This window comes from Paroedura picta, chromosome 9, assembly GCF_049243985.1.
Source record: "Paroedura picta isolate Pp20150507F chromosome 9, Ppicta_v3.0, whole genome shotgun sequence".
NCBI classification, from domain to species: Eukaryota; Metazoa; Chordata; class Lepidosauria; order Squamata; family Gekkonidae; genus Paroedura; species Paroedura picta.
In genome coordinates this window covers 7,824,439-7,845,825 of record NC_135377.1, presented here as the reverse complement: position 1 = coordinate 7,845,825, position 21,387 = coordinate 7,824,439, and the positions used below count along the sequence as shown (strand labels likewise).

The window sequence follows — 21,387 nt, the reverse complement described above, 5'->3', positions numbered from 1 at the left end:
GCATGTACCGTTTTGCGGAGCGATTCACTGTGCAGAGCAAAGGCCTCTACACTGACTTCCTTGACCCTGACCATGAAATAAGTTCTGGTTTCTCTCCTTGCTCCTAGGCCAGAGATGGAGTTCCAAGTATCTCTACGATAAAGACTGGCTGAACAACGGCCACATGTGCGGCCTCTCGTTTTTGAAAGAGAACTACTCTCACTTAAATGCCAAAAAGATAGTGTCGACGCACCACCTCCTGGCGGACGTGTACGGCGTCACGGAAATACTCCGAGGACTGCAGTTGAAGATAGGGATTCTCAAGTAAGAGTCTTCTGGTGCAGATTCCTTTTCCTCCCTTTCCTCAACCTGCCCCAGCAACGGTGGAGCTCTGGGATGATGTTAATTTGATCTTAAGTGCAATAAAATGCTCGCTAAGAATCTTGATCGGAATATGGCTTGGAGAAGTGGTTGTTGGCAGAGTTCAAATACACACACACACATTGCACACACACACACACACACACACACACACACACAGAGAGACAGAGAGAGAGAGTGTGTGCACCAAGCTGCTTAAAGAATGAAATAGGTTTTATCTATCTCTCTATCTCTATCTTTCTGTCTTGTCTTCCGACCTTCCTATTTTTTATATTTATTCTCTGCCACTCCTGAAGCCGGCTTGGAGTGGCAGGGAATAAATCCATAAACAATTTAAACCCCCCCATTAAAAACATAAAATCCCATTACAATCATAGCAATCTAATAGCATAAACACATGGCAAAAAACGTAAACCCAACCCCACCCTATCCACACAAGGGGATAAACAGGGAGGAGGGCTGACTCATTAAGATGGGAATAGTGCCATGATGTTAATAGCACTAACAATAGAATAAATAAAATAGAACAGAATGAAATAGAATGGAGGACAAACATCTATGAGAGAGATACAGACCTAACCGTCTAGATCAGGCTTTTGTTGAAACATGGAAGGGTTTCCCGAATGAGTAAGGGTTAATTCAGTTTTTATATCTTTTTAAAAATTTGTTAAACATTTTATCAGATAATATAACCATATACGGTCATATTGATCTGCCCCCCTCCCCCCGCTGCTAGAGGGAGTGGGAAGAGGAGGGGTCCCAGATGGGCACGTACACAGCTCCACTTCCCAACCGTATTTGGCACAACGATGCCACTTCTGTGGGTTCTTGAAGCCTGAAGAATGTTTCAGGGGGTTCTCAATGGTAAAAATGTTGAGAAAGGCTGATGTAGACTGGTCCCTGCAGTCATTCTTCAGATTTGACTGCTGCTCTGGAGGCAAGCAGAGCTCAAAAAGCCAGAAGTCCCTTTTGAGCTAATTAGGACACTGGTGAGGAGTGAATTTGAAAATCATCGGGAAGTTCCTGCTCTGACTATGCAAAATATACATCTTCTCAGATGCCCCCTGCAGGACACTCTTGCACACTGCAAGATCTTGAGTATTCCAACACTGGTGACCCATTCAACCTTCCAGCATAGATCTAACACTGTGTCCACAAGACACACGCCGCCCTGTCCTTTGTAGCTACTTAGTTTTCCTTTCCCTGTTGTTTTAACTACCTACTGTTGAACTGGACCAGCTCTGTGCGGAAGTATCCTTAGGGGGACAGATCTTGGAGGAGTGGCGAAGTTCTGTCTGCCTCCAGCCAGTTATCCTACCAAACAGCTCACCCTGCAGAGACGGGCTGATCCCTCACTATGAAATCGGGGTCTGCTCGTCTGTCCCGTGGCAGCCATTTCAGCATGCCGGTTCCCTTCCTTCCCGTTGAAAGCCATTTTAGGCCAACAAAAAGGGTATTTGTGCGTTTGTGCAACTCATTTTTCTTTCTTTTTTTACTTCTTCCCCTCCTAGGAATAAAAACCACCCCGACCTTCATCTGTGCGCTTGCGCAGGTGTGCGGAAAGAGCAAGACCAAAAAACCCTCGGATTGGAAAGGAGGGTATCGGCTGTGCCAAATACCGTTAACCTCCCCGAAAGGACAGGTCGCGGTCAGAACCATAAGGAGCCCCCTAGTCTGCCCACAAAGATGGAGGAAACGTACATCACTAGCGAGCACAGTTACCAGAAACCACAGAGTTTTGTCCCGGACTGCAGACCGAGGAACGATCCCATGAGCTCAGACGACGAGGAGGCCAGCAGCTTTGGGGACGATCAGGAGCTGCTGTTGGAGGATAAAAACTGTTTACAATACGCATCTAAAGAAGATGGTTTCAGCTATCAGGTAAACCTCCCCTCTCCTGGGTGTAATTTTTCTGGTCTTCAGCTTGCCTTCCGCTGGAAGGTTTAGCCTGTCTTGTAGCATCTTTAGCCTGCAGCACAGAAGAGTTTATTTACGGGATTATCTGTTTTAAGAGAGCCAGTTTGGTGTAGTGGTTAGGAGTGCGGACTTCTAATCTGGCAAGCTGGGTTTGAATCTGCGCTCCCCCACATGCAGCCAGCTGGGTGACCTTGGGCTCGCCACGGCACTGATGAAACTGTTCTGACCGAGCAGTGATATCAGGGCTCTCTCAGCCTCACCCACCCCACAGGGTGTCTGTTGTGGGGAGAGGAAGGGGAAGGCGACTGTAAGCGCTTTGAGCCTCCTTCGGGTAGGGAAAAGCGGCATATAAGAACCAACTCTTCTTCTTCTTCTTCTTCTAAGATATTTTAAGAGGCTCTCAGGAAGAAGAGCTGTAATGGTTCCACTCTCCATTCGTGGTAGAACCCAAGCAGAGGCTTTGAAATGATTGAGATGCTTTTGCGCAGTAGGCTAAACAATCCCTCAGGAGCTTTTCAACTGTGGTTCCCCGTTCCGCCCCAGAAAAGGAGTGCGCAGATCAGAACTGGCTCAGGATCCCCAGCCCTAAAGAAGTAAAACTGGGCCTAGTCTGCACACATAGGATAATGCACTTTCAATGTGCTTTGGCAACTGGATTTTCCTGTGCAGAACAGGAAAATCTACTTCTAAAGTGCATTGAAAGTGCATTATCTATTGTGTGCAGAATAGGCCCAGGACTCGACCAGGGCCAATGCTGACCAATCTGCTTAGGCAGCCAGTTCCACTGTTGAACTATTCTGACTGTGAATTCCCCCCCCCCCCTTCCTGTTATCTAGCCAGTACTGTTCTACATGTAGTTTAATGCCATTGTTCCGGGTCATCCCCTCTGCTGCCAACAGGAACTGCTCCCTGCCCTCCTTCAAGTGACAACTTTTCAGACATTTCAAGAGAGCAATCATGTCCCGTCTCCAGGCTGAACATTTCTCCAGAGGGCTTGGTCCCCAGGCCCTGGATCATCCTCGTCACTCTCCTCTGAGCCCTCTCCATTTTGTCTGCATCCTTTGTAAAGTGAGGCTCCCAGAACTGTACACAGGACTCCAGGTGCAATCTGAGCATAAGAGAAGCCATGTTGGATCAGGCCAATGGCTCATCCAGTCCATCAGTCTGTGTCACACAGTGGCCAAAACCAGCTACCATCAGGAAGTCCCTCAGCAGGGGCAGAATTCCAGAAGCCCTCCTACTGTTGCCCTCCAAGCACCAATAATGTAGAGCATAAGAACATACAGAGTGTAAGAACATAAGAGAAGCCATGTTTCACTAGGCCAATGGCTGATCTAGTACAACTCTGTGTCACACAGCAGCCTACCAATTGGCTCACATGTTCTGGAGTACTGGGAGATATATATATCTCCCAGACTCTTCTTATATTTGGGCCTGTGTGCTGGAGAGTCCTGCTGGGAGCTCAAGCAGCTATCATTTGCACAGAGCCCCACTCTGTGTTATGCACCTGGCAGGTGGCGATGGAGCAACAGGCAGGCCTTGAAGTTCCGAAAACTTCCCAGTTCATTGGGCCATATAAATCAGCCAGCCTTTGGTTTTGTTTATCTTTCCCGGAACTGATCACTGGTGTATTCAGTATCAAGGGGCACAGCAGGCGTGGTGCTTTTCTGCCCAGGTGCACTTCTGGACCAGAGGCAAACGGCAGCACGTGCCTCTCCAGCAAGATCCCACAGTCTTTTTCTGCCTGCAGCCACCTTTGACACTCTGAGACAGTGTGGCAGGCACGGCCAGGAAAGGCGTTGGTGAATGCCACAGCGCCCACGGGCACCACGTTGGGGAACCCCGCTATACCGAATCCGCGTGGTGCACAGAGTTGGTTGTTTCGTGCAGAGCCTCTTAAGTCAGAAGCCTCAGTTCTAGAGCCATCTACAGCCCCCTGTTTGTTAGTAGACAGAGACCCAGAGATTACATCCAGCTGTCTCTCAACTGTAGAATAACAGAGTTAGAAGGGACCTCCTGGGTCATCTAGTCCAACCCTCCGCACTGTGCAGGACACTCACAACCCTCTCGCTCATCCACTGTCACCTGCCACCCCCTTGAAGCTTCACAGGATTAGCCCCTCCGTCAGACGGCTATCCATATTTCCCTTAAAGAAACAAAAGCTCCTTATTTGCCACTCAAGATCATTAGTTCATAGGACAACAACATCTTAGTCCAGTGGCACTTTGAAGGCTGACAACATGAGCAGGCAGTGTGATGCAGCGGTAAAAAAGGCGAATGCCATTTTGGGCTGTATCAACAGGGGCATCACATCAATATCACAAGATGTCATAGTCCCATTGTATACGGCACTGGTCAGACCTCACCTGGAGTACTGTGTGCAGTTCTGGAGGCCTCACTTCAAGAAGGACGTCGATAAAATTGAAAGGGTACAGAGGAGAGCGACGAAGATGATCTGGGGCCAAGGGACCAAGCCCTATGAAGATAGGTTGAGGGACTTGGGAATGTTCAGCCAGGAGAAAAGGAGGTTGAGAGGGGACATGATAGCCCTCTTTAAGTATTTGAAAGGTTGTCACTTGGAGGAGGGCAGGATGCTGTTTCCGTTGGCTGCAGAGGAAAGGACACACAGTAATGGGTTTAAACTTCAAGTACAACAATATAGGCTAGATATCAGGAAAAAAATTTTCACAGTCAGAGTAGTTCAGTGGAATAGGCTGCCTAAGGAGGTGGTGAGCTCACCCTCACTGGCAGTCTTCAAGCAAAGGTTGGATGCACACTTTTCTTGGGTGCTTTAGGATGCTTAGGGCTGATCCTGCATTGAGCAGGGGGTTGGACTAGATGGCCTGTATGGCCCCTTCCAACTCATGAACATTCTGAAGAAGCGTGCACACACACAAAAGCTTATACCTTGTATAAAACTTGGTTGGCTTTAAAGGTGCTGCTGGACTGAAACTTTGTTCTTCTGTCTTAGACCAGCACGGCTGCCCACCTAGATCCTAGATCAAAGGAGGTTAAAGGAAAGTAAGAGAATCTGCCTGGAATGCCTGGAAGTTCCAGTTTCTCTTGCTTAAGAGCAGCTATACTGTGCTTGATCTTCCTCCTTCAGCTCCAGTAGAATTGCCCAAATTATCAGGGGCAGATGGTGCCGTATCATGGCAGCCTTAAAATGTGATGTTGATTTTTTTTTTTTTTGCCCAAATCTCAATATGCCCAAATATTTGTGGGCGGGGGGCACTGTACTACCGTGGCCTTAAATGTGGCGTAGGGTGTTCGTTGTTGCAAACCTGATTTCCCCCCCTTTATCGTTGCGTTTCGCACAGAGGCACTCGGCCGAAGGGAACACCGTGTTCATATTCAACGAGAAAAGAGGAGCCGAGGAGCACGTGGACGCTCGTCTTCAGTGGCAGCTGAATCTCCTCACCCACATCGAGAACGTGCAGAACGAGGTCTCTAGCCGGATGGACCTCATCGAGAAGGAAGTAGACGGTAACTGTCTTCGAGCAGAGCAAAGTTTGAGTCCTGTGACACCTTTAAAACCAACAAAGCTTTATTCCAGTGCATGCACGCGTCTCCCTGTACGTAGAAGTGTGCACACACACAAAAACGTATACCTTGAATCAAACCTGGTCAAAACTTTGTTTTGCTCTTTCAGCCCAGCATGGCTACACACCTGAATCTGTCTTCAAGCACGAAGCACACGTGTTGAGATTGGGGCCTCTCCTTATCAGAAAGGCTCTTGGAGGGTAGCCGCAGTCAGTTCTAGGTTAATTCTGTGAACTTAGGCACACGGGCAGAAGGGATCGTGTCCGTGCTTGGCTCTTGTGGCCCTTTCTTGCTTGCCCAGGGAAATGCCAATGGCCACATTGGGGTTGGGAGGTGAATTTCCTCTAGGCCGGACTGCCCAGGAATTCTGGTGTTTTTTTTTTAGGGGGGGGGGGAGGTGGTGGTGGAGGCATCATCTGGGCATGGAATTGTGGTCACTGTGGGTGGGCAGGTGAATTTCCCGCATTTAGCAGGGGGTTGGACTAGGTGACCCTGTACGTCCCTTCCAACTTTATGATTCTATGACTCAAGCACCAAAGTGGATTTGTCATGCCCAGTTGGAGTTACTTACTCAAATAAGTTATTGCCCCATGAATTAACTTGGCAGGGGGGCATGTTTCATTCCATTTTCCTGTGCCTTAAAGGGATCCTATTGAGAGATCCACCTATAAGTCACCCAGTCATTCTTCTCACTTTTCTGCAAAAAGCCAGCAAGGGGTTTCCAGTGGATAAGAAATTAAGTTATAGTTTGACCGTATTGTTCCTAATGGGACCCCTCTGCCTTCTTTGCAGTCTTGGAAAGCTGGCTGGACTTCACCGGAGAACTGGAGCCCCCGGACCCCCTGGCGCGACTCCCGCAGCTGAAACGGCGGATCAAGCAGCTTATATCCGACATGGGGAAAGTTCAGCAAATAGCAACTCTTTGCTCCGTATGACGAACGGAAGGCTGGCCGGATATTTAAATAGTAATAATAGGCACTCACGAGGAATTATTTTTTTTCTCCCCTTCACAATCCGCAAAACTGACAGAAGGGGCGATTAGAAAACGAAAGCCAAGCGGGGAGGTTATTCTTGGGTCTGTGCCGTAGCTCTCTCGCCTCCTGAAGACCTCGTGACCAGGAACGGAAGAAACCTACGAGTTGGATCCAGGGCCAAGAGAACGGTCTGCACAGCGAGAGGGAAACTGTTCCTTAGCTTGGAGGCTTTCTGGGGTTGAAATATGCACGGAGGCATCTTTAATGTCTTCACGGGTCGTAGCGGGACTTCCCTCTCCCCAAATGCGAAATTGGGAAAGTTTCACCCACTAAAGCTTGGCCACGTGGGAAGGGGAGTCCTTTTGCAAAGTTTTCTTCCAGACTTGTTCAGAGATACGTGGCCCACAGCGTCTTGAAGGATAGAAAATCAAAAGACGTCTCCGCCTCCCTAACAGGATATTATTCAGGATGATGACTAAGGATTGGGGGGCGGGGGGCGGAGTTTGAATAAAGAGAGACTGCTTTTTGTGGTAGCCTCTTTACGAACATTTCTTTTTGAAGCAAACTTCTCCTTGCCGTGACCCAACGCTCCTTTCAGAAGCAAAAGAGGGGAGGGTAAGAGGGTCAGAAGTGCCAAATAAATGCTTTCAAACCCCACTGAAACAAGAGTGTGAATTGTTCGGGGAGCAGGGGAGCATTCCCCTCTCCTCTTCCCTGGCCGGAATCCCCACAGCGTCAGCGAAACCATCTGGCGTCTCATCCAGCGAACATTCACATTCGCCTTAAGTGCAGTATCCCCGGCTCTCCGCGTGGTTTTAAATTCCTTTGTCCCGGCGGTTTTGCGTTAGCGATTTCAAGCGCCGCCCTCCTCAGCTGGCATGAGGACCTGCAAGCGTTGGAAGCACCAGTGACCAGCCGTGGAACGAGCCCACCCGCCCTCCCACGTTCTCAGTTCTTTGCCCGGAAACACAATATCTCTCTCTCTAGAAATACGCAAATTGTAACCTGTATGTGAAGACGGCTTAGCGGTACCTCTGCCCGCATCCCGATAAACCTGTCTCTGCTTCATTGGAATTGCTGGAGCGGCCTGCCGCAAATCGGAATTTTCCCGTCGCCCACAGACGGACCCAGGAAGGACTCCCTCCCTCGTGTGATGGCCGGAGGGCCTTCTGAAACCAAAGCCAAACCCCATGCTGTTTTTAAAACCGATGCTGAGCCAAGAATTTCAGGCCTTTCACTTGACTTTTTGCTCACCTGAGGTTGGGTGCCACACGATCTACACCTTGGGGAGGGGTTTATGTATATATGCGTCCGCGTGCGTATGTATATAGAATATACATATATATATATATATATATCTGCATAATGCATTCTAGAGACATATTTATATCGACATGTCTAGTTTTATTACTATAGACTTAAGACCTTGGTGACGCACTATTTAAAAAAAATGGTCGCCTTTTAACGAGCCGTTTCTATTACAAAAGGAAAATGGAAATAATGTATGTACAGGTTTTGAAATTTGTAATTTTTTTTCCTTTTTTTTTTTTTTTCTTAAATAACCACATTGACTGTTCGGAAGATCCTGAGCAGCTGAGAACGGTTGGGTTCTCGAACTCTTTCTGCGTCCCCCGAATGTTTCAGTGCTGGTGATATATATATATATATATATATAAACCCCATCTAGACAAGAGAGCTGCTCCATTAGCAGTAAATTTGAAGCTTCCCTTTCGATAAAAGAGTACCAGCCCCACTGTACATGACAAAGGTATTTAAATTTGCAGAGACACTGTTCTATATGTAAGGTACTGTATGTAAAGCTGTTTATTAAACTATTCCGCATACTCTGCTGTCTTTCGTCCTCCTTCGCCCGCCTGTAAATACAGGCTGTGACATGCTTTCCGTAACCCTGAAAACAGAGAGCCAATGTGGCGTTGCGGTTTGTTCCGCTAGAATCTGGGAAATCCAGCTTTCTGCTTGGGCCCAGTTACATGGACTTAGCCTAGCCTACTTTGCAGGGTTGTGGTGAAGCTGAACTGGGAGAGAGGAAGATGGTGTCAGCGGAGCTTCAGGGCAAGGGGTAGTCAACCTGCGGCCCTCCAGATGTCCATGGACTACAATTCCCATGAGCCCCTGCCAGCAAACGCTGGCAGGGGCTCATGGGAATTGTAGTCCATGGACATCTGGAGGACCACAGGTTGACTACCCCTGCTTTAGGGTATAAAGCAGATGAGTAGCAGATTTGCCAAAGCTATTATGTGTTGTGGACTTTGGTGGTGAGGTACCTTAGACCATCGGTACTAGGCCTGGCCCAGCCCTGCAACATATGGCACTTTCTGTCACCAAGGCCAAGAATCGCACCTGAGGCCTTCAGAGTGCAAGGGGGGCCACGCCAGAGAAGAAGCATGCATGCAAAGGACCCTGCTCCCTCTGGTTCTCCACTTCTTTTCTGCCATACCTGGATCCAAGCCTGTGACAGCTAATGTGCGAAATGCGCATAATGCGCATTGTTTTTCCCCATCCCCTTTTCCTTGAGTGAAGTGAAAAGCTTTCCGCCCTTTGGTGCGTTGAGCACGATATTTTGCACCGTCATGCTGCTTTTGGAACGAGGGGATGCGCTTCCAGGAGAGAAACGATGAAGAAATCCGCAGTGGGGCCGGGTTCCAGTCAATGGCCCTTGTGACTTTCTTAGCGTCCTGCGTCATTGGGCTCCCATCAAGTGTCCAGTCTTCCGTTTCAAAAACACAGCCCTCGAAGCAGAGGCAAGTATAAAAACCTGCCTGAGGACGCGCTCCGCCTGAGCGTCCATATCCCCGTGCCCGGCCAGGGAGGGCATAATTGGTCTCCCACAATGGGCCTCTTCCTTTGCATCTTCCTGTGCTTTATTAATATAGCAGCCGCCAGTATCTTTGGTAAGTAAGTGCCTCTCTGTTCCTCGGTTCGTTTTCGCCCGTCTTCTCGTGTTTGAATTTAGGTCTAGCTTAACGGCAGCACGACTCCCTTCTCACAGTGTGACGTCATAAAGATAGTAAATTGTGAGTGAACCAGGCCTGCATCCTCCTCCAAAGAGGTTCAGGAGCCACTTTGGGCCTAGAATTCATCATTTGTCGAGGCTTTTGTTGAAGCGGGATGGGACCGGAAGCGCAAAAACTGTTTCAGGCACCAGTTTATGAAAAGACGAACCTAATCCATGGAGCTTCTGCTATTGTAACTCAGCTGCAGAAAAGCTTGAGAGGAAATAGAGTGCTGAATCCCCCTAAATGCTAGACCAGTGGTCCCCAACCTTTCTTGGCTGGGGACCGGCGGGGCGACGGCCACGCCTGTGCAGCGCGCAAGCGTGGCCGCACATGCGCACATGTGCACAGCGTGGCTGAAGTCGCACATGCGCAGCACTTTCGCGCATGCGTGAAAGTGCCACGCATGTGCTATTTCAGCCGCGCAGCGTGCATGTGCGCATGCGCGGCACAGCCCTGATTCTCTATCCCCCCCCCCCTCCCGCAGTAAGAAGCTTCCCGGGCCGCAAGCTTGCGGCCTGGGAAGTTTTTTACTGCGGGGGGGGGGGGGCGGGGAGAGGGAACCGCGGCCCGGTGCCCTGGCCTTCATGGCCCGCCACCAGGCCGCGGACCGCAGGTTGGGGACCACTGTGCTAGACCACAAAAACTCATGTCACATTTTCAAGGTTTTGCAAGGTTCTTGATTTTGCTGTAACCTAGCTGCTTACGTCTAATCTAACGAAAACTGTCCTGGAGGGTTAGCCAAATCTCAGGGATGTGGGTGTTAAACTGATGGACAAATTAAAGCAAGAGTCCAGTAGCACCTTTAAGACCAACAAAAATTTCTTCAAGGTGTAAGCTTTCGAGTGCAAGCACTCTTCGTCAGATTAGTCTGACCGAGAGTGCTTGCACTCGAAAGTTCACACCTTGAAGAAATCTTTGTTGATGGACAAATGGCTCATGAGCATGGCGTAGTGGTTAAGAACGGTGGACTATAAAAGGGGGGAAATGGCCTTGGGTTCCCCACTACACATGCAGCCAGCTGAATGACCTTGGGCTCATCATGGTTATCTTAGAGCTGTTCTCACAGAGCAGTTCTTTCAGAGCCCTCTCAGCCCCACCTACCTGTCTGTTGTGGGGAGAGGAAGGGAAAGGTGTTTGTAAGCTGCCTTTGGGTAGTGAAAAGCGGGGTATTAAAACAAAAAGCTCTTCTTCGCACTCTTGTCAAGTCAAAGGGTAGAACATAATGGTCCGTAGATCACATTTATTTTTATTTTTATTATTTATATTTGTATACTGCCCTCCCCTGAGGCTCAGGGCGGTTCACATGGAAGATAAACAATACATAGAATTTTGTTTCTTCATAGTAGAAGTGTCCTATAACAGTAATAACAATAACTATAACTGAAAGTAACAGCCTATTTGGTACTCACCATAAGGCCTTATGCTGTCTGTGTCCAGTGTACCTGAGGGACTGCCTCCCTGCCTAAACCCCCCAAAGAGCCTTACACTTAGAATCATAGAATCCTAGAGTTGGAAGGGGCCATATAGGCCATCTAGTCCAACCCCCTGCTCTACGCAGGATCAGCCCTAAGCATCCAAGAAATGTACTTCACCACTTTGCCACCTCCAAAAGGCTGAAGATCCCTGGCCCTAAAGAGGCACGTCAGATCAACAAGGGCCAGGGCCTTTTCAGTCCTGGCCCCCACCTGGTGGAATGAGCTCTCCAAAGAGATCTGCGCCCTGCCTGAACTTCCACAATTTCTCAGGGCCTGCAAAAGGGAGCTCTTCCACCAGGCATTTGCTTGAGGTCGACCGACTCAAAACAACTACAGGTCCCCCAACCCCTCTCAAATTGAGAGGTCGAACCTACAGAGGGAGTGTCAAAGTTATTGTTGCTGAAATGAAGTTTTAGTTGTTCTTGTTGGTGTGTCACTGTTATTGCTGTATTGATATTGTTCTATGTAAAGGTTCTAAAATGTTTTATGTAAACCTGCCCAGAGCCGTAGGGAAAGGTGGTATAAAAATCCGAACAAACAAACAAATAACAGGACAACATATCTGGGGCTATGGGTAGACTGAACAGATCTTTCATCAAAACGAGGGAGCCATGGTTTACAGGAAAAAATTGGATCTCTTAAAAACAAAAATGGATGGTGGTTGCTAGGCAACCAGAACAGTATTGCCAGTTTCGATCCTTGGTTTCTATCAACAAAGGGCAAGGGGTGGGCGACGGGCCCCTTTCCAGGGCAGTTCACTGTCAACGGAGAATTCGTTGGGGCCAGGACTGATGCTGCCCACCCAGCAACTTGCTGGGCTTGCATGCTTCGGCCTAGTGTGGCTGTTTCCTGCTGTTCAAGAGTAGCCACCCCATGTTAGCCGACAGTATGTGAGGTCTAGACTTTTAATCCCCACTCTGCCATGGAAGATTGCTGTGGGACATTGGATCAGTCACACAGTCTCCTCCTGGCAAGTCCCTGTCGAACTCTCAATAAGCAGGCTCGCTGGTAAAAGGAAATCTCTTTGTTGAGAAAGAATGGTGAACAGAGAGCAAGGTGCTTCCTTGCTGGAACTGAAAGCAAAGCCAGCAAGCAGGACTATATTTTTTCTCTAAATCACCACCCCCAATTTGAAAAAAGGCACAATGGACAAGTTGCCAGATGTAGACAGTGTTTCCCATGCAAAAGCACAGTTGCTTAGACACTACAAAGGCATTCCCAAGAGATGCATCAGGCTAGCAAAGTCAAAACAATAAAATACTCCCAGGAGATATATGAGAGAGGCCTCGGGCCTCAAAGCTGCGGAGAAATACTACATAGACACAATGGCATAAACAGGTCGAGGAAACATCCCATGGCAGGCACATGAGACCAGGTGAACAGGTAACCAGTGAATATGTGAACCGGGTCTAGACACCCCCTAACCTACCTCGCAGGGTTGTGGTGAGGATAAAATGGAAGACAGGAGAATGATGTAAGCTGCCTTGGGGCATAAATGAAATAAACAATAAAGATAAAGGAAAGTTTGGTGTGTGGGAAGGAAAGAAGGGAGAGGGATCAGCAGGAATTCCCCACCCTGAGTCTGGCATGGCCACGCCCCCACCAAAGTGGACTTGGCAGCCCTTAATGGCTATTTTCCTTCTGGTGGGGAAAGAGGTTCAAAATAAAGGCCTTCAGTGAGGGCCTTCAAAATAAAGGCCTTCGTCAGAATCAGATCATCCTTCACAGGACTCAGGACATGTGCCCTCACCGGCCTTCTAGCAGCCAAGGAGTGTCACGTAGAGTCTGAAGATTATCATTATTAACTTCAATAATTAATATCAAAAATTAATATCAGCCGTTCTTCTCTTTTACATTGTTCATTTGGATTATAATGTTTTTATGTCTGGGGTTTTAATGGGGTTTTATTCAGACTAATGTAACCCGCCATGAGCCTCTAGGAATGGCGGGCAATAAATCTAAATAATAATATAATAATAATAATAATAATAATAATAATAATAATAATAATAATAATAATAATAATACAATCATCTTCGTTCTTGTAGTCCGCCCTTCCTGTGGGGCTCAGGGTGGGCAGCATCAAGAGTAAAATACAGCTATACATCACGTTGCAGTGTTCAAACACATTTCAAATAAAATTCTCATTCAAAACGCTTTCTAATCTTTGTTAACGTGGCTTTCAGAATACCAGGTGACATCCCAGCCTCTCCGTCCCTGTGAACGTCAACGGGAAGAAGCTTTCCAGCAAGGGGACAATTACGTCCCTCAGTGCTTGGAAGATGGGCAGTTCAGGTAACGCTGGCCTGGAACGGTGTGGGGGAGGGGTGAGAGGGTTGACCTCGTGTCTCAGGGACCCAGGTTCGAATCCCTGCTCAACCTTGGAAGCTGGCTGGGCCAGCCATCCACTCTCAGTCCAACTTTCTCACAGGGCTGTTGTGAGGGGGGAAAGGAGGAGAGGAGAATAACGTAAGCCTCTTGGGGTACCCTTTAGAGAGACGTATGGGTGGGGCGTGTGGGAAATACCGCCTGCAAGATCTGTAGTGTGTTCAATTCAGAAAGCGTATGAGGAATATCCCACAGGGAGCATAAGAGGAGACGTGTATTTAGCATGGTTGGAATAGGCGTTTCCTGATATTTATCAAAGAGCCTCCTCCAGCATCCTCATTGGCTCAACAGGACAGGGCCTTCTCCTTGGAGCACACTCCCTCCCTGCTTGCCTCTGGAACACCTGAACAAAGGACAACAATTCGCCAGTCAGTCTCCTTACAAAGTTGTTTCTCTTCTAAATCAAACCAGTTTATTCTTTTAAGCCGCTTGATGCTTCGCCAGCGTGGAACAATGGATAAGAGTGGCGGCTTCCAATCTGACAAGCCGGGTTTAATTCCCCACTCCTCCACGTGCAGCCAGCTAGATCAGGGGTAGTCAACTAGTGGTCCTCCAGATGTCCATGGACTACAATTCCCATGAGCCCCCTGCCAGTGTTTGCTAGATGAACTTGGGCTAGTCACAGCCCTGATAGTACTGTTCTCACTGAGTAGTCCTGTCAGTGCTCTTTCAGCCCCACCTACCTCACAGGGTGCCTGCTGTGCGGAGAGGAAGGGAAGGCAACTGTAACCCCCATTGAGACTCCTATGTGCAGTGAAAAGTGGAGTATAAAAACCAACTCTTCTTCTTTGTATATTTAAGCTGTGCCAACAGAGAGGGTGGCATGCATGAAGTAAATACAATTTTCTTTGGGATGGCCCAAGACACTGTTATTCTCTCCTTCACAAGCTGGGCAAAAATTCAGATTAATTGATTCTCTGGGATCATGGATGCCAGAGAGCAAAAGACATAAAGGAGCAGACTTATAAAGTGTACCTTGGGGTGCCAGAAGCCAATATACTGTCAACGGGGAAAGGGACACTCTCCAGAAGCTCCCCCCTGCACTCACCCAAACCCAGAAGAGCAATAGGTGTGCTCCTTGTTGTGTCTGTAGTTCTACCGAGGACTGAGCTTGAGGTCTAAGGCAGGATCAGAAGCCTGCACTGTAATCAACCAATGCGTGTCTAGATCCCGGCTGCTGGATCCAATCAGTTTAAAATGAAACTGACCAATAGTGCACACTGTTGGGAAGATCTATTGTGGGGCTTTTGTATATAACTTGGGGTTGGTTGTGGGTTTCTTTAGTTCAGTCCAGTTCTTGTATCGCCCTGGGTCCAAATAAAGCGCCCATGGGGGTGAGAGACGGAAGTAAATATATAATTTCCTGATGCGCCCTATTATGCTGGTTTTCAAGATTTCTGAAGGCCCTTAGAAGCCATAAAACTTTCTGTGCCTGAAACCTGCACATCAGTGATGCTGAAAATCTCCGCTTTCTCTCCTAGGAACATGCAGTGTGACCGTCATCAGCTTTTGTGCTGGTGTGTCGATGAAAAAGGCATGGAGGTCCCAGGCAGCAAACAGAACGGCTCTTCTGTAGCTTGTAAGTCACGACTTGGAACATGAATTTTGCAAAGGAGGACTCATAAGAACACCATGTGCCTGATCATCCCCCTTGAAGCCCATGTTCATATGTAGGGTCAGGGAATTAAAGGGTGGAATCAGTTGCCTAAGGAGATGGGGAGCTCCCGCTCTCTGGCACCCTCAAGCAGCAGATGTTTTTGGGTGATCCTGCACTGAGCAGGGGGTGGACTAGATGGCCTTCATGGCCCCTTCCCATTCTAGGATTCTGTGAGTTTAGTTCAGCAGTGGAGTGGGCTGCCTAAGGAAGTGGGGAGCTCCCCCTCACTGGCGGTCTTCAAGCAGCAGCTGGACAGATCCTTCTCCTGGATGCTTTAGGCCAGGGCTAGTCAAACTGCGGCCCTCCAGATGTCCATGGACTACAATTTCCAGGAGCCCCTGCCAGCATTTGCTGGCAGGGGCTCCTGGGAATTGTAGTCTATGGACATCTGGAGGGCCGCAGTTTGACTAGCCCTGTTTTAGGCAGATCCTGCATTGAGCAGGGGGTGGGACTAGATGGCCTGTATGGATCCTTCCCATTCTAGGATTCTATGATTCCATAAGGTATCATAGCAAATGTATGTTCACTACATTGTCATGGGTAAGGCACCTGGATTTGGGGTGTAGGTTGCATTGGTGATGTATGTTTTTCATCGCTCTGTGGCAATCCATTCCTTAACCATCAGAAAATGTTTGCAGGTGGCTCTCATCTTGCAGAGCATCTCTTGTGTGACATCGAATACACATGCGCTGGCCTCTGAGCTGCTGACAGCTGCTGTTAACTGGCCAAGACTGACCTTTTGATTTTGTTAAGACTGAGACAATTCTCAGGTTATTGATCGCCGCCAAACCTGTCGGTGAATTCTAATTCCGCAAAGTTCCCATTGGAGAGTCCCTTTGAAGCTCCTTTGCAGAAGAACACTAAATTCCAAGTTGGCTTGCTGGGGCACGTTGCATTCCAAGTGGTTTCAGGGAGCCTGGCTGGAAGGCCAGGTTGGCGGGAGTTTTGCAAAACGTGACTTATCTCCCCCGTCTGATGCGGCTGTCTCCCGCCACAGGTTTGTCCTTCTGCCAGCTGCAAAAGCAGCACATTCTGGTCAGCCGCTACATCAACAGTAGCGCAACACCCCACATTCCACAGTGTCTGGATTCCGGAGGCTTTGACCCGGTCCAATGCAACGTGGACCTCCAGCAGTGCTGGTGCGTGGACGCCGAAGGGATGGAAATTTATGGCACGAGGCAGAAAGGGAAGCCGGAGCAATGTAAGTAAGGTTGTATGGGGGGTGGGGTGGGGAAAGGTTACCCATGTAAACCAGGGTTGGCTGTGATGGTCTCCCTCCATCTTTGGCATTTCTGCCCCAGTTCTGGGAGCGAGAACTTTTATTCCATAAAGGGGCTGAAAAGTCTGCGGGTTCGGTAGACGCAGACTACCGGCTCTGTTATGGAATCGAAACACCAACCAAATACCAAGCAACAACAGTGGGGAGAACATGAATTTATACACCATTCAGCGAGCCTGTCAAGAGCTTTGATTCGCCCTTAATGCAGCTCTTTGATTGCTTCATAGAATCCACAGTTCAGAGTCTGAGGTTGGTTAATTTGCAAACCTTCATTTACAGGGTGGTTCACATTAGCAACAGATTCAAGAGCGGGCAGATGAGAAGCTTCTAGCACAGGGGTAGTCAAACTGCGGCCCTCCAGATGTCCATGGACTACAATTCCCAGAAGCCCCTGCCAGCATTCGCTGGCAGGGGCTTCTGGGAATTGTGGTCCATGGACATCTGGAGGGCCACAGTTTGACTACCCCTGTTCTAGCATGTCTGCGAGAGATGAGTTTTTATACCACTGTAAGCCATGTGACGTGTTTGCATTTCAGGCCCTGGGAAATGCGAGATCCGAGACCGGCGTCTGTTGCATGGCGTTGGGGAAAAGAGTCCCCCGCAGTGCTCAGCGGACGGGGAATTTCTGCCTGTCCAGTGCAAGTTTGTCAACAGGACAGACATGATGGTGTTTGATCTCCTTCATCATTTTAACAGGTAGGCGAAGTGGGCCTTCAGAAACCGCTTAGAGGGGCTCCAAATACTTAGGGCAGATCTTTATTTCTTTATTTATTATAATTGGATTTGTATAACTGCCCCTCCCGGCAAGCCGGCTCGGAATGGTTTCAACGTTGCTTAATACATATGAGCATTAAAACAAGAATTAAAAACCAAGTAAAACAGTTAGAATGCAGTACAATTCCAGTTCCTTCCTGACGTCGAAATGTATGCGCTACTCCCTTAATTCCAGGGGAGGACTCTTGTGGGAGGGGGCCAAATTCAATGATGCTCTACCATCCATTAGCTCCACCCAAATGCCAGGTGGAAGAGCTTCTCTTCTATGAGCTCATTCCAGCAGGTCCTGGCCCTGGTTGAGGCCAAATGTTCGCCTCAGAAGAAGAAGTTGGTTCTTATATAAGAAGTTGGTTCTTATATAAGAAGTTGGTTCTTATATGCCGCTTTTCCCTACCCGAAGGAGGCTCAAAGTGGCTTACAGTCACCTTCCCATTCCTCTCCCCACAACAGACACCCTGTGAGGAAGGTGAGGCTGAGAGAGCCCTGATATTACTGAAGAAGAAGAGTTGGTTCTTATATGCTGCTTTTCTCTACTCTAAGGAGTTTCAAAGCAGCTTACATTCGCCTTCCCTTTCCTCTCCCCATGACACCCTGTGGGGTGGGTGAGGCTGAGAGAGCCCTGATATCACTGCCCGGTCAGAACAGTTTTATCAGTGCCGTGGTGAGCCCAAGGTCACCCAGCTGGCTGCATGTGGGGGAGCGCAGAATCGAACCTGGCATGCCAGATTAGAAGTCCGCACTCCTAACCACTGCACCAAACTGGTTCTCAGAGCCAGGGATTGCCAGCTGGTTCATATTGGCCTAGCAAAGTGCCCTTTGGGGGATATAGTAAATTTGGGAGTCCCTCAGATATGTTGGGCTCAGGTTATGGATGGCTTCCGAGATTAAAACCAATACCTGGAACCTGATCTGCAATTCCACCGGGAGATCAGGCAGCTGCCTGAAGACAGGAGGACTGATAAGAGCTCTCCCATTTTACTGGTAAATAAATATGGTGAAATCATTCACGTTTTCATGGTTGTTTGGTGAGTAGAACGAAGACTTGGGTGCTATCATGGAGTTAGGTCGCTCTGCCTGGGTTGGAGTAACCCAGAAGAGAAGACTGTGATTTGTGTTTTGTCCATGATGCACACAAGTAGTTGCTTTCTTTTCAAGCTGTGCTCAAATTTGTACTAGGAATCAAAAATCCCAGCTCCACATCTCCCTCCAAACATCTCATGGGAAGTGCTCATTTAAGCCACTAGAGGGGAGTGAAGCATTAAGGCCACAATCTCTGGTTGTCTGGTTCAGGCTCATGAAGACTTTCATGGGAAGAAATGTTTTCAGGTGCCACTGGGTAATGGCTGGTTGGATGGAAGTTATTTCGGCTATCAATGGGGTTGCGATCCCAACAGAGAGCAGAGTACGAAAGAAAGAAAGAAAGAAAGAAAGAAAGAAAGAAAGAAAGAAAGAAAGAAAGAAAGAAAGAAGGTAGGGGTGGAGGAAGGAAGGAAGGAAGGAAGGAAGGAAGGAAGAAAGAAAAACAAGGTAGGGGGTGGAGGAAGGAAGGAAGGAAGGAAGGAAGGAAGGAAGAAAGGAAGAAAGGAAGAAAGGAAGAAAGGAAGAAAGGAAGAAAGAAAGAAAGAAAGAAAGAAAGAAAGAAAGAAAGAAAGAAAGAAAAACAAGGTAGGGGTGGAGGAAGGAAGGAAGGAAGGAAGGAAGGAAGGAAGGAAGGAAGAAAGGAAGGAAGAAAGGAAGAAAGAAAGAAAGAAAGAAAGAAAGAAAGAAAGAAAGAAAGAAAGAAAGAAAGAAAGAAAGATTCTTGCACTTCCCAGCTCTGGCTAGCTCAAGTAGTGTTCTATTAGTAATGCCATATCATAATGCCTCTGAATGAACCTATGGTGCAGCCTCAAGATGGCAGGGTCTCATGGGAATTGTAGTCCATGGACATCTGGAGAGCCACAGTTGGGCCACCCATGCCTCTGCTTTAATTTGCTGCAGAAGGCAGACGCTATAGCAGGCAAGAAACAGGCATTTCTTGTATAGGCTGCTGGATGCCTCTCTTGGATATGCTGCAGGTTCCTAATAAATGGATGGATGCCATGCCTAGAAACAAGACAACATGTTTTTCCCCCCTGGTCTGTAGGGATGTTGAAATAGAGGGAATACATCCCATGTTGGTGGCGAGTAGAATGTGGCGGGGTGTGTGTGTGTGTGTGTGTGTGAAGCCCATTTTTAGGTGTCAGCTGGAAACTGTTGGTGACTCCCTTGCCATGTTGACTGAAGGGAAGCCCCACATTCAGAACCAGGAGGTCAGGGGAAGGCCTTGACCTCTATGCCTTGTTGTTGGACCTCTGGGAGAACTGGTTGGCCACTGTGTGAAACAGGATGGTGGACTAGATGGACCACTGGTCTGATCCAGCAGGGCTCTTCTGATGTTCTTAAGAAGGCCTCAGCCTTTCTGCCCTGTTGTTGGTCCTCCAGAGAAACTGGCTGGCCACTGTGTGGGACAGGAGGCTGAATAAGATGGATGGTTGGGTTGAACCAGCAGGGCTCTTCTGCTGTTCTTAGGGTGTGGTGTGGTGGTGGCCACCACCAGGCAGGCCATCTTCTGATAATTTACTAGTGTTGGTTTGAACTCTCTTAGGGAGGAAGGGAACCAAATCCTTGGTAGCTTCATCACCAAATCTTGTATGGTTCAATCTGCATGTTCCTCAAGTGAATGTATTTCCTAATCATGGCAAATCCCATGCTCTCTTACATCTGGCCATTGCACAATTATGCACCTGCCTGTGCTTTCTATACACCACACGCTGCATGGGGAAAATCCAGCAACTTATGACAAATTATGTTTCAATGGTGCAGACAGCTTCTGTAGAGACGCAGAGAAGGACTGTAAATGTTGCGCTCTGTAACTTCTTGGTCTCCCTTGTAGATTCCCTGAAGCATTCCTGACATTCAGTTCCTTTAGAAGTTTGTTCCCAGAGATGTTTGGCTACTGCTACTGTGCTGATAGTCTTGGGAGGGAGCTAGAAGAGACAGGTAAGAACCTGGTCAATCTCTAGAGCCCCAAGGATGACTTGACATGCCACAACCTGGTCTGAAATACTGTTTTCTCTTCCAGGTCTGGAGATGTTACTTGACGATGTCTATGACACAGTTTTTGCCTCAATGGAGCCTGCACAAACCTTCAGGGAGACCAGCATGTACCGGATCCTGCAGAGGCGGTTTTTGGCAGTGCGGCTGGCGACATCGGGCAAGTTCAGGTGTAAGTATGATGATTCCAGGAGCATGGTAGGCTCCTGGCTGAATGTCCAGGTCTCTGTGCTCTTGAACCACAATCTCTGGCAGCAAGACCCATGCACTTCTGTGGCAGTTTGTATGCAGAAGGAACGTCTGGCTAGGTTAGGGCCTGGGCCTGGGGGTCCCGCAGGGCTCTGATCTCATTTGGGAGAGTCTTCCACCAGGCTGAGGCCGAGGCAGATCTGGTTCAGGCCAGTTTGATCTCCTTTGGGCCTGGGACCCTAAGCAGATTTTTTTTTTGCTTGATCTTAATGCCCTTTGGGAGATTTACAGAGAGAGGCGGTCCCACAGGTACAATGGTCCCGGACTTTAAAGGTCATGAATCTGATTTGGTCTCCCATCTGGAGCCAATGGATCTGGGAGAGCACAGGTCATATATATGCCCTCTATGGAGTCTTCGTAAGGACCCGCACAGCCACTATTTGGACAAGTTAGAGTATCCGAAGCAGCTTCAAGTGTAGCCCTGCGTAGAACGAGTTGTAATAATCTAGTCTGGAGGTGATTGTTGCATGGATCACAGTGGCTAGGTTGAACGTCGACAGATAGGGTGTTAACTGTTGTGCTTAAAAGGCCAGGTGTGCAACATTCATACCTGGGCCTCCATTAACAAGGAGACCTCCAGAATCTCACTTGGACCAGGGATGGCCAAGCTGGGGCTCTCCAGATGCCCATGGACTAAAGTTCTCATGAACTTCTACCAGCATAGCCAATTGGCAGGAGC

The 21,387-nt window shown here is 48.4% G+C and overlaps 2 protein-coding genes across 4 annotated transcripts in view; both read left to right on the top strand.

Moving 5' to 3' along the window:
• PHF20L1 (PHD finger protein 20 like 1) overlaps positions 1-8,638 on the top strand; it is a 59,475-nt gene extending 50,837 nt beyond the window's left edge. For all 3 annotated transcript variants that reach the window (XM_077351467.1, XM_077351466.1, XM_077351464.1), the window contains 4 exons: positions 108-303; positions 1,872-2,241; positions 5,598-5,763; positions 6,613-8,638. In XM_077351467.1, the coding sequence (XP_077207582.1) occupies positions 108-303; positions 1,872-2,241; positions 5,598-5,763; positions 6,613-6,755 (875 nt within the window). In that variant the 3' untranslated portion in view covers positions 6,756-8,638. The remainder of the gene's footprint in view (positions 1-107; positions 304-1,871; positions 2,242-5,597; positions 5,764-6,612) is intronic.
• Positions 8,639-9,645: 1,007 nt separating this feature from the next.
• Positions 9,646-21,387, top strand: part of TG (thyroglobulin) — a 128,362-nt gene continuing 116,620 nt past the window's right edge. Inside the window, exons 1-7 of the mRNA XM_077352914.1 lie at positions 9,646-9,706; positions 13,473-13,581; positions 15,156-15,253; positions 16,329-16,532; positions 17,147-17,306; positions 20,299-20,405; positions 20,488-20,631. Of these exons, the coding sequence (XP_077209029.1) occupies positions 9,646-9,706; positions 13,473-13,581; positions 15,156-15,253; positions 16,329-16,532; positions 17,147-17,306; positions 20,299-20,405; positions 20,488-20,631 (883 nt within the window). The remainder of the gene's footprint in view (positions 9,707-13,472; positions 13,582-15,155; positions 15,254-16,328; positions 16,533-17,146; positions 17,307-20,298; positions 20,406-20,487; positions 20,632-21,387) is intronic.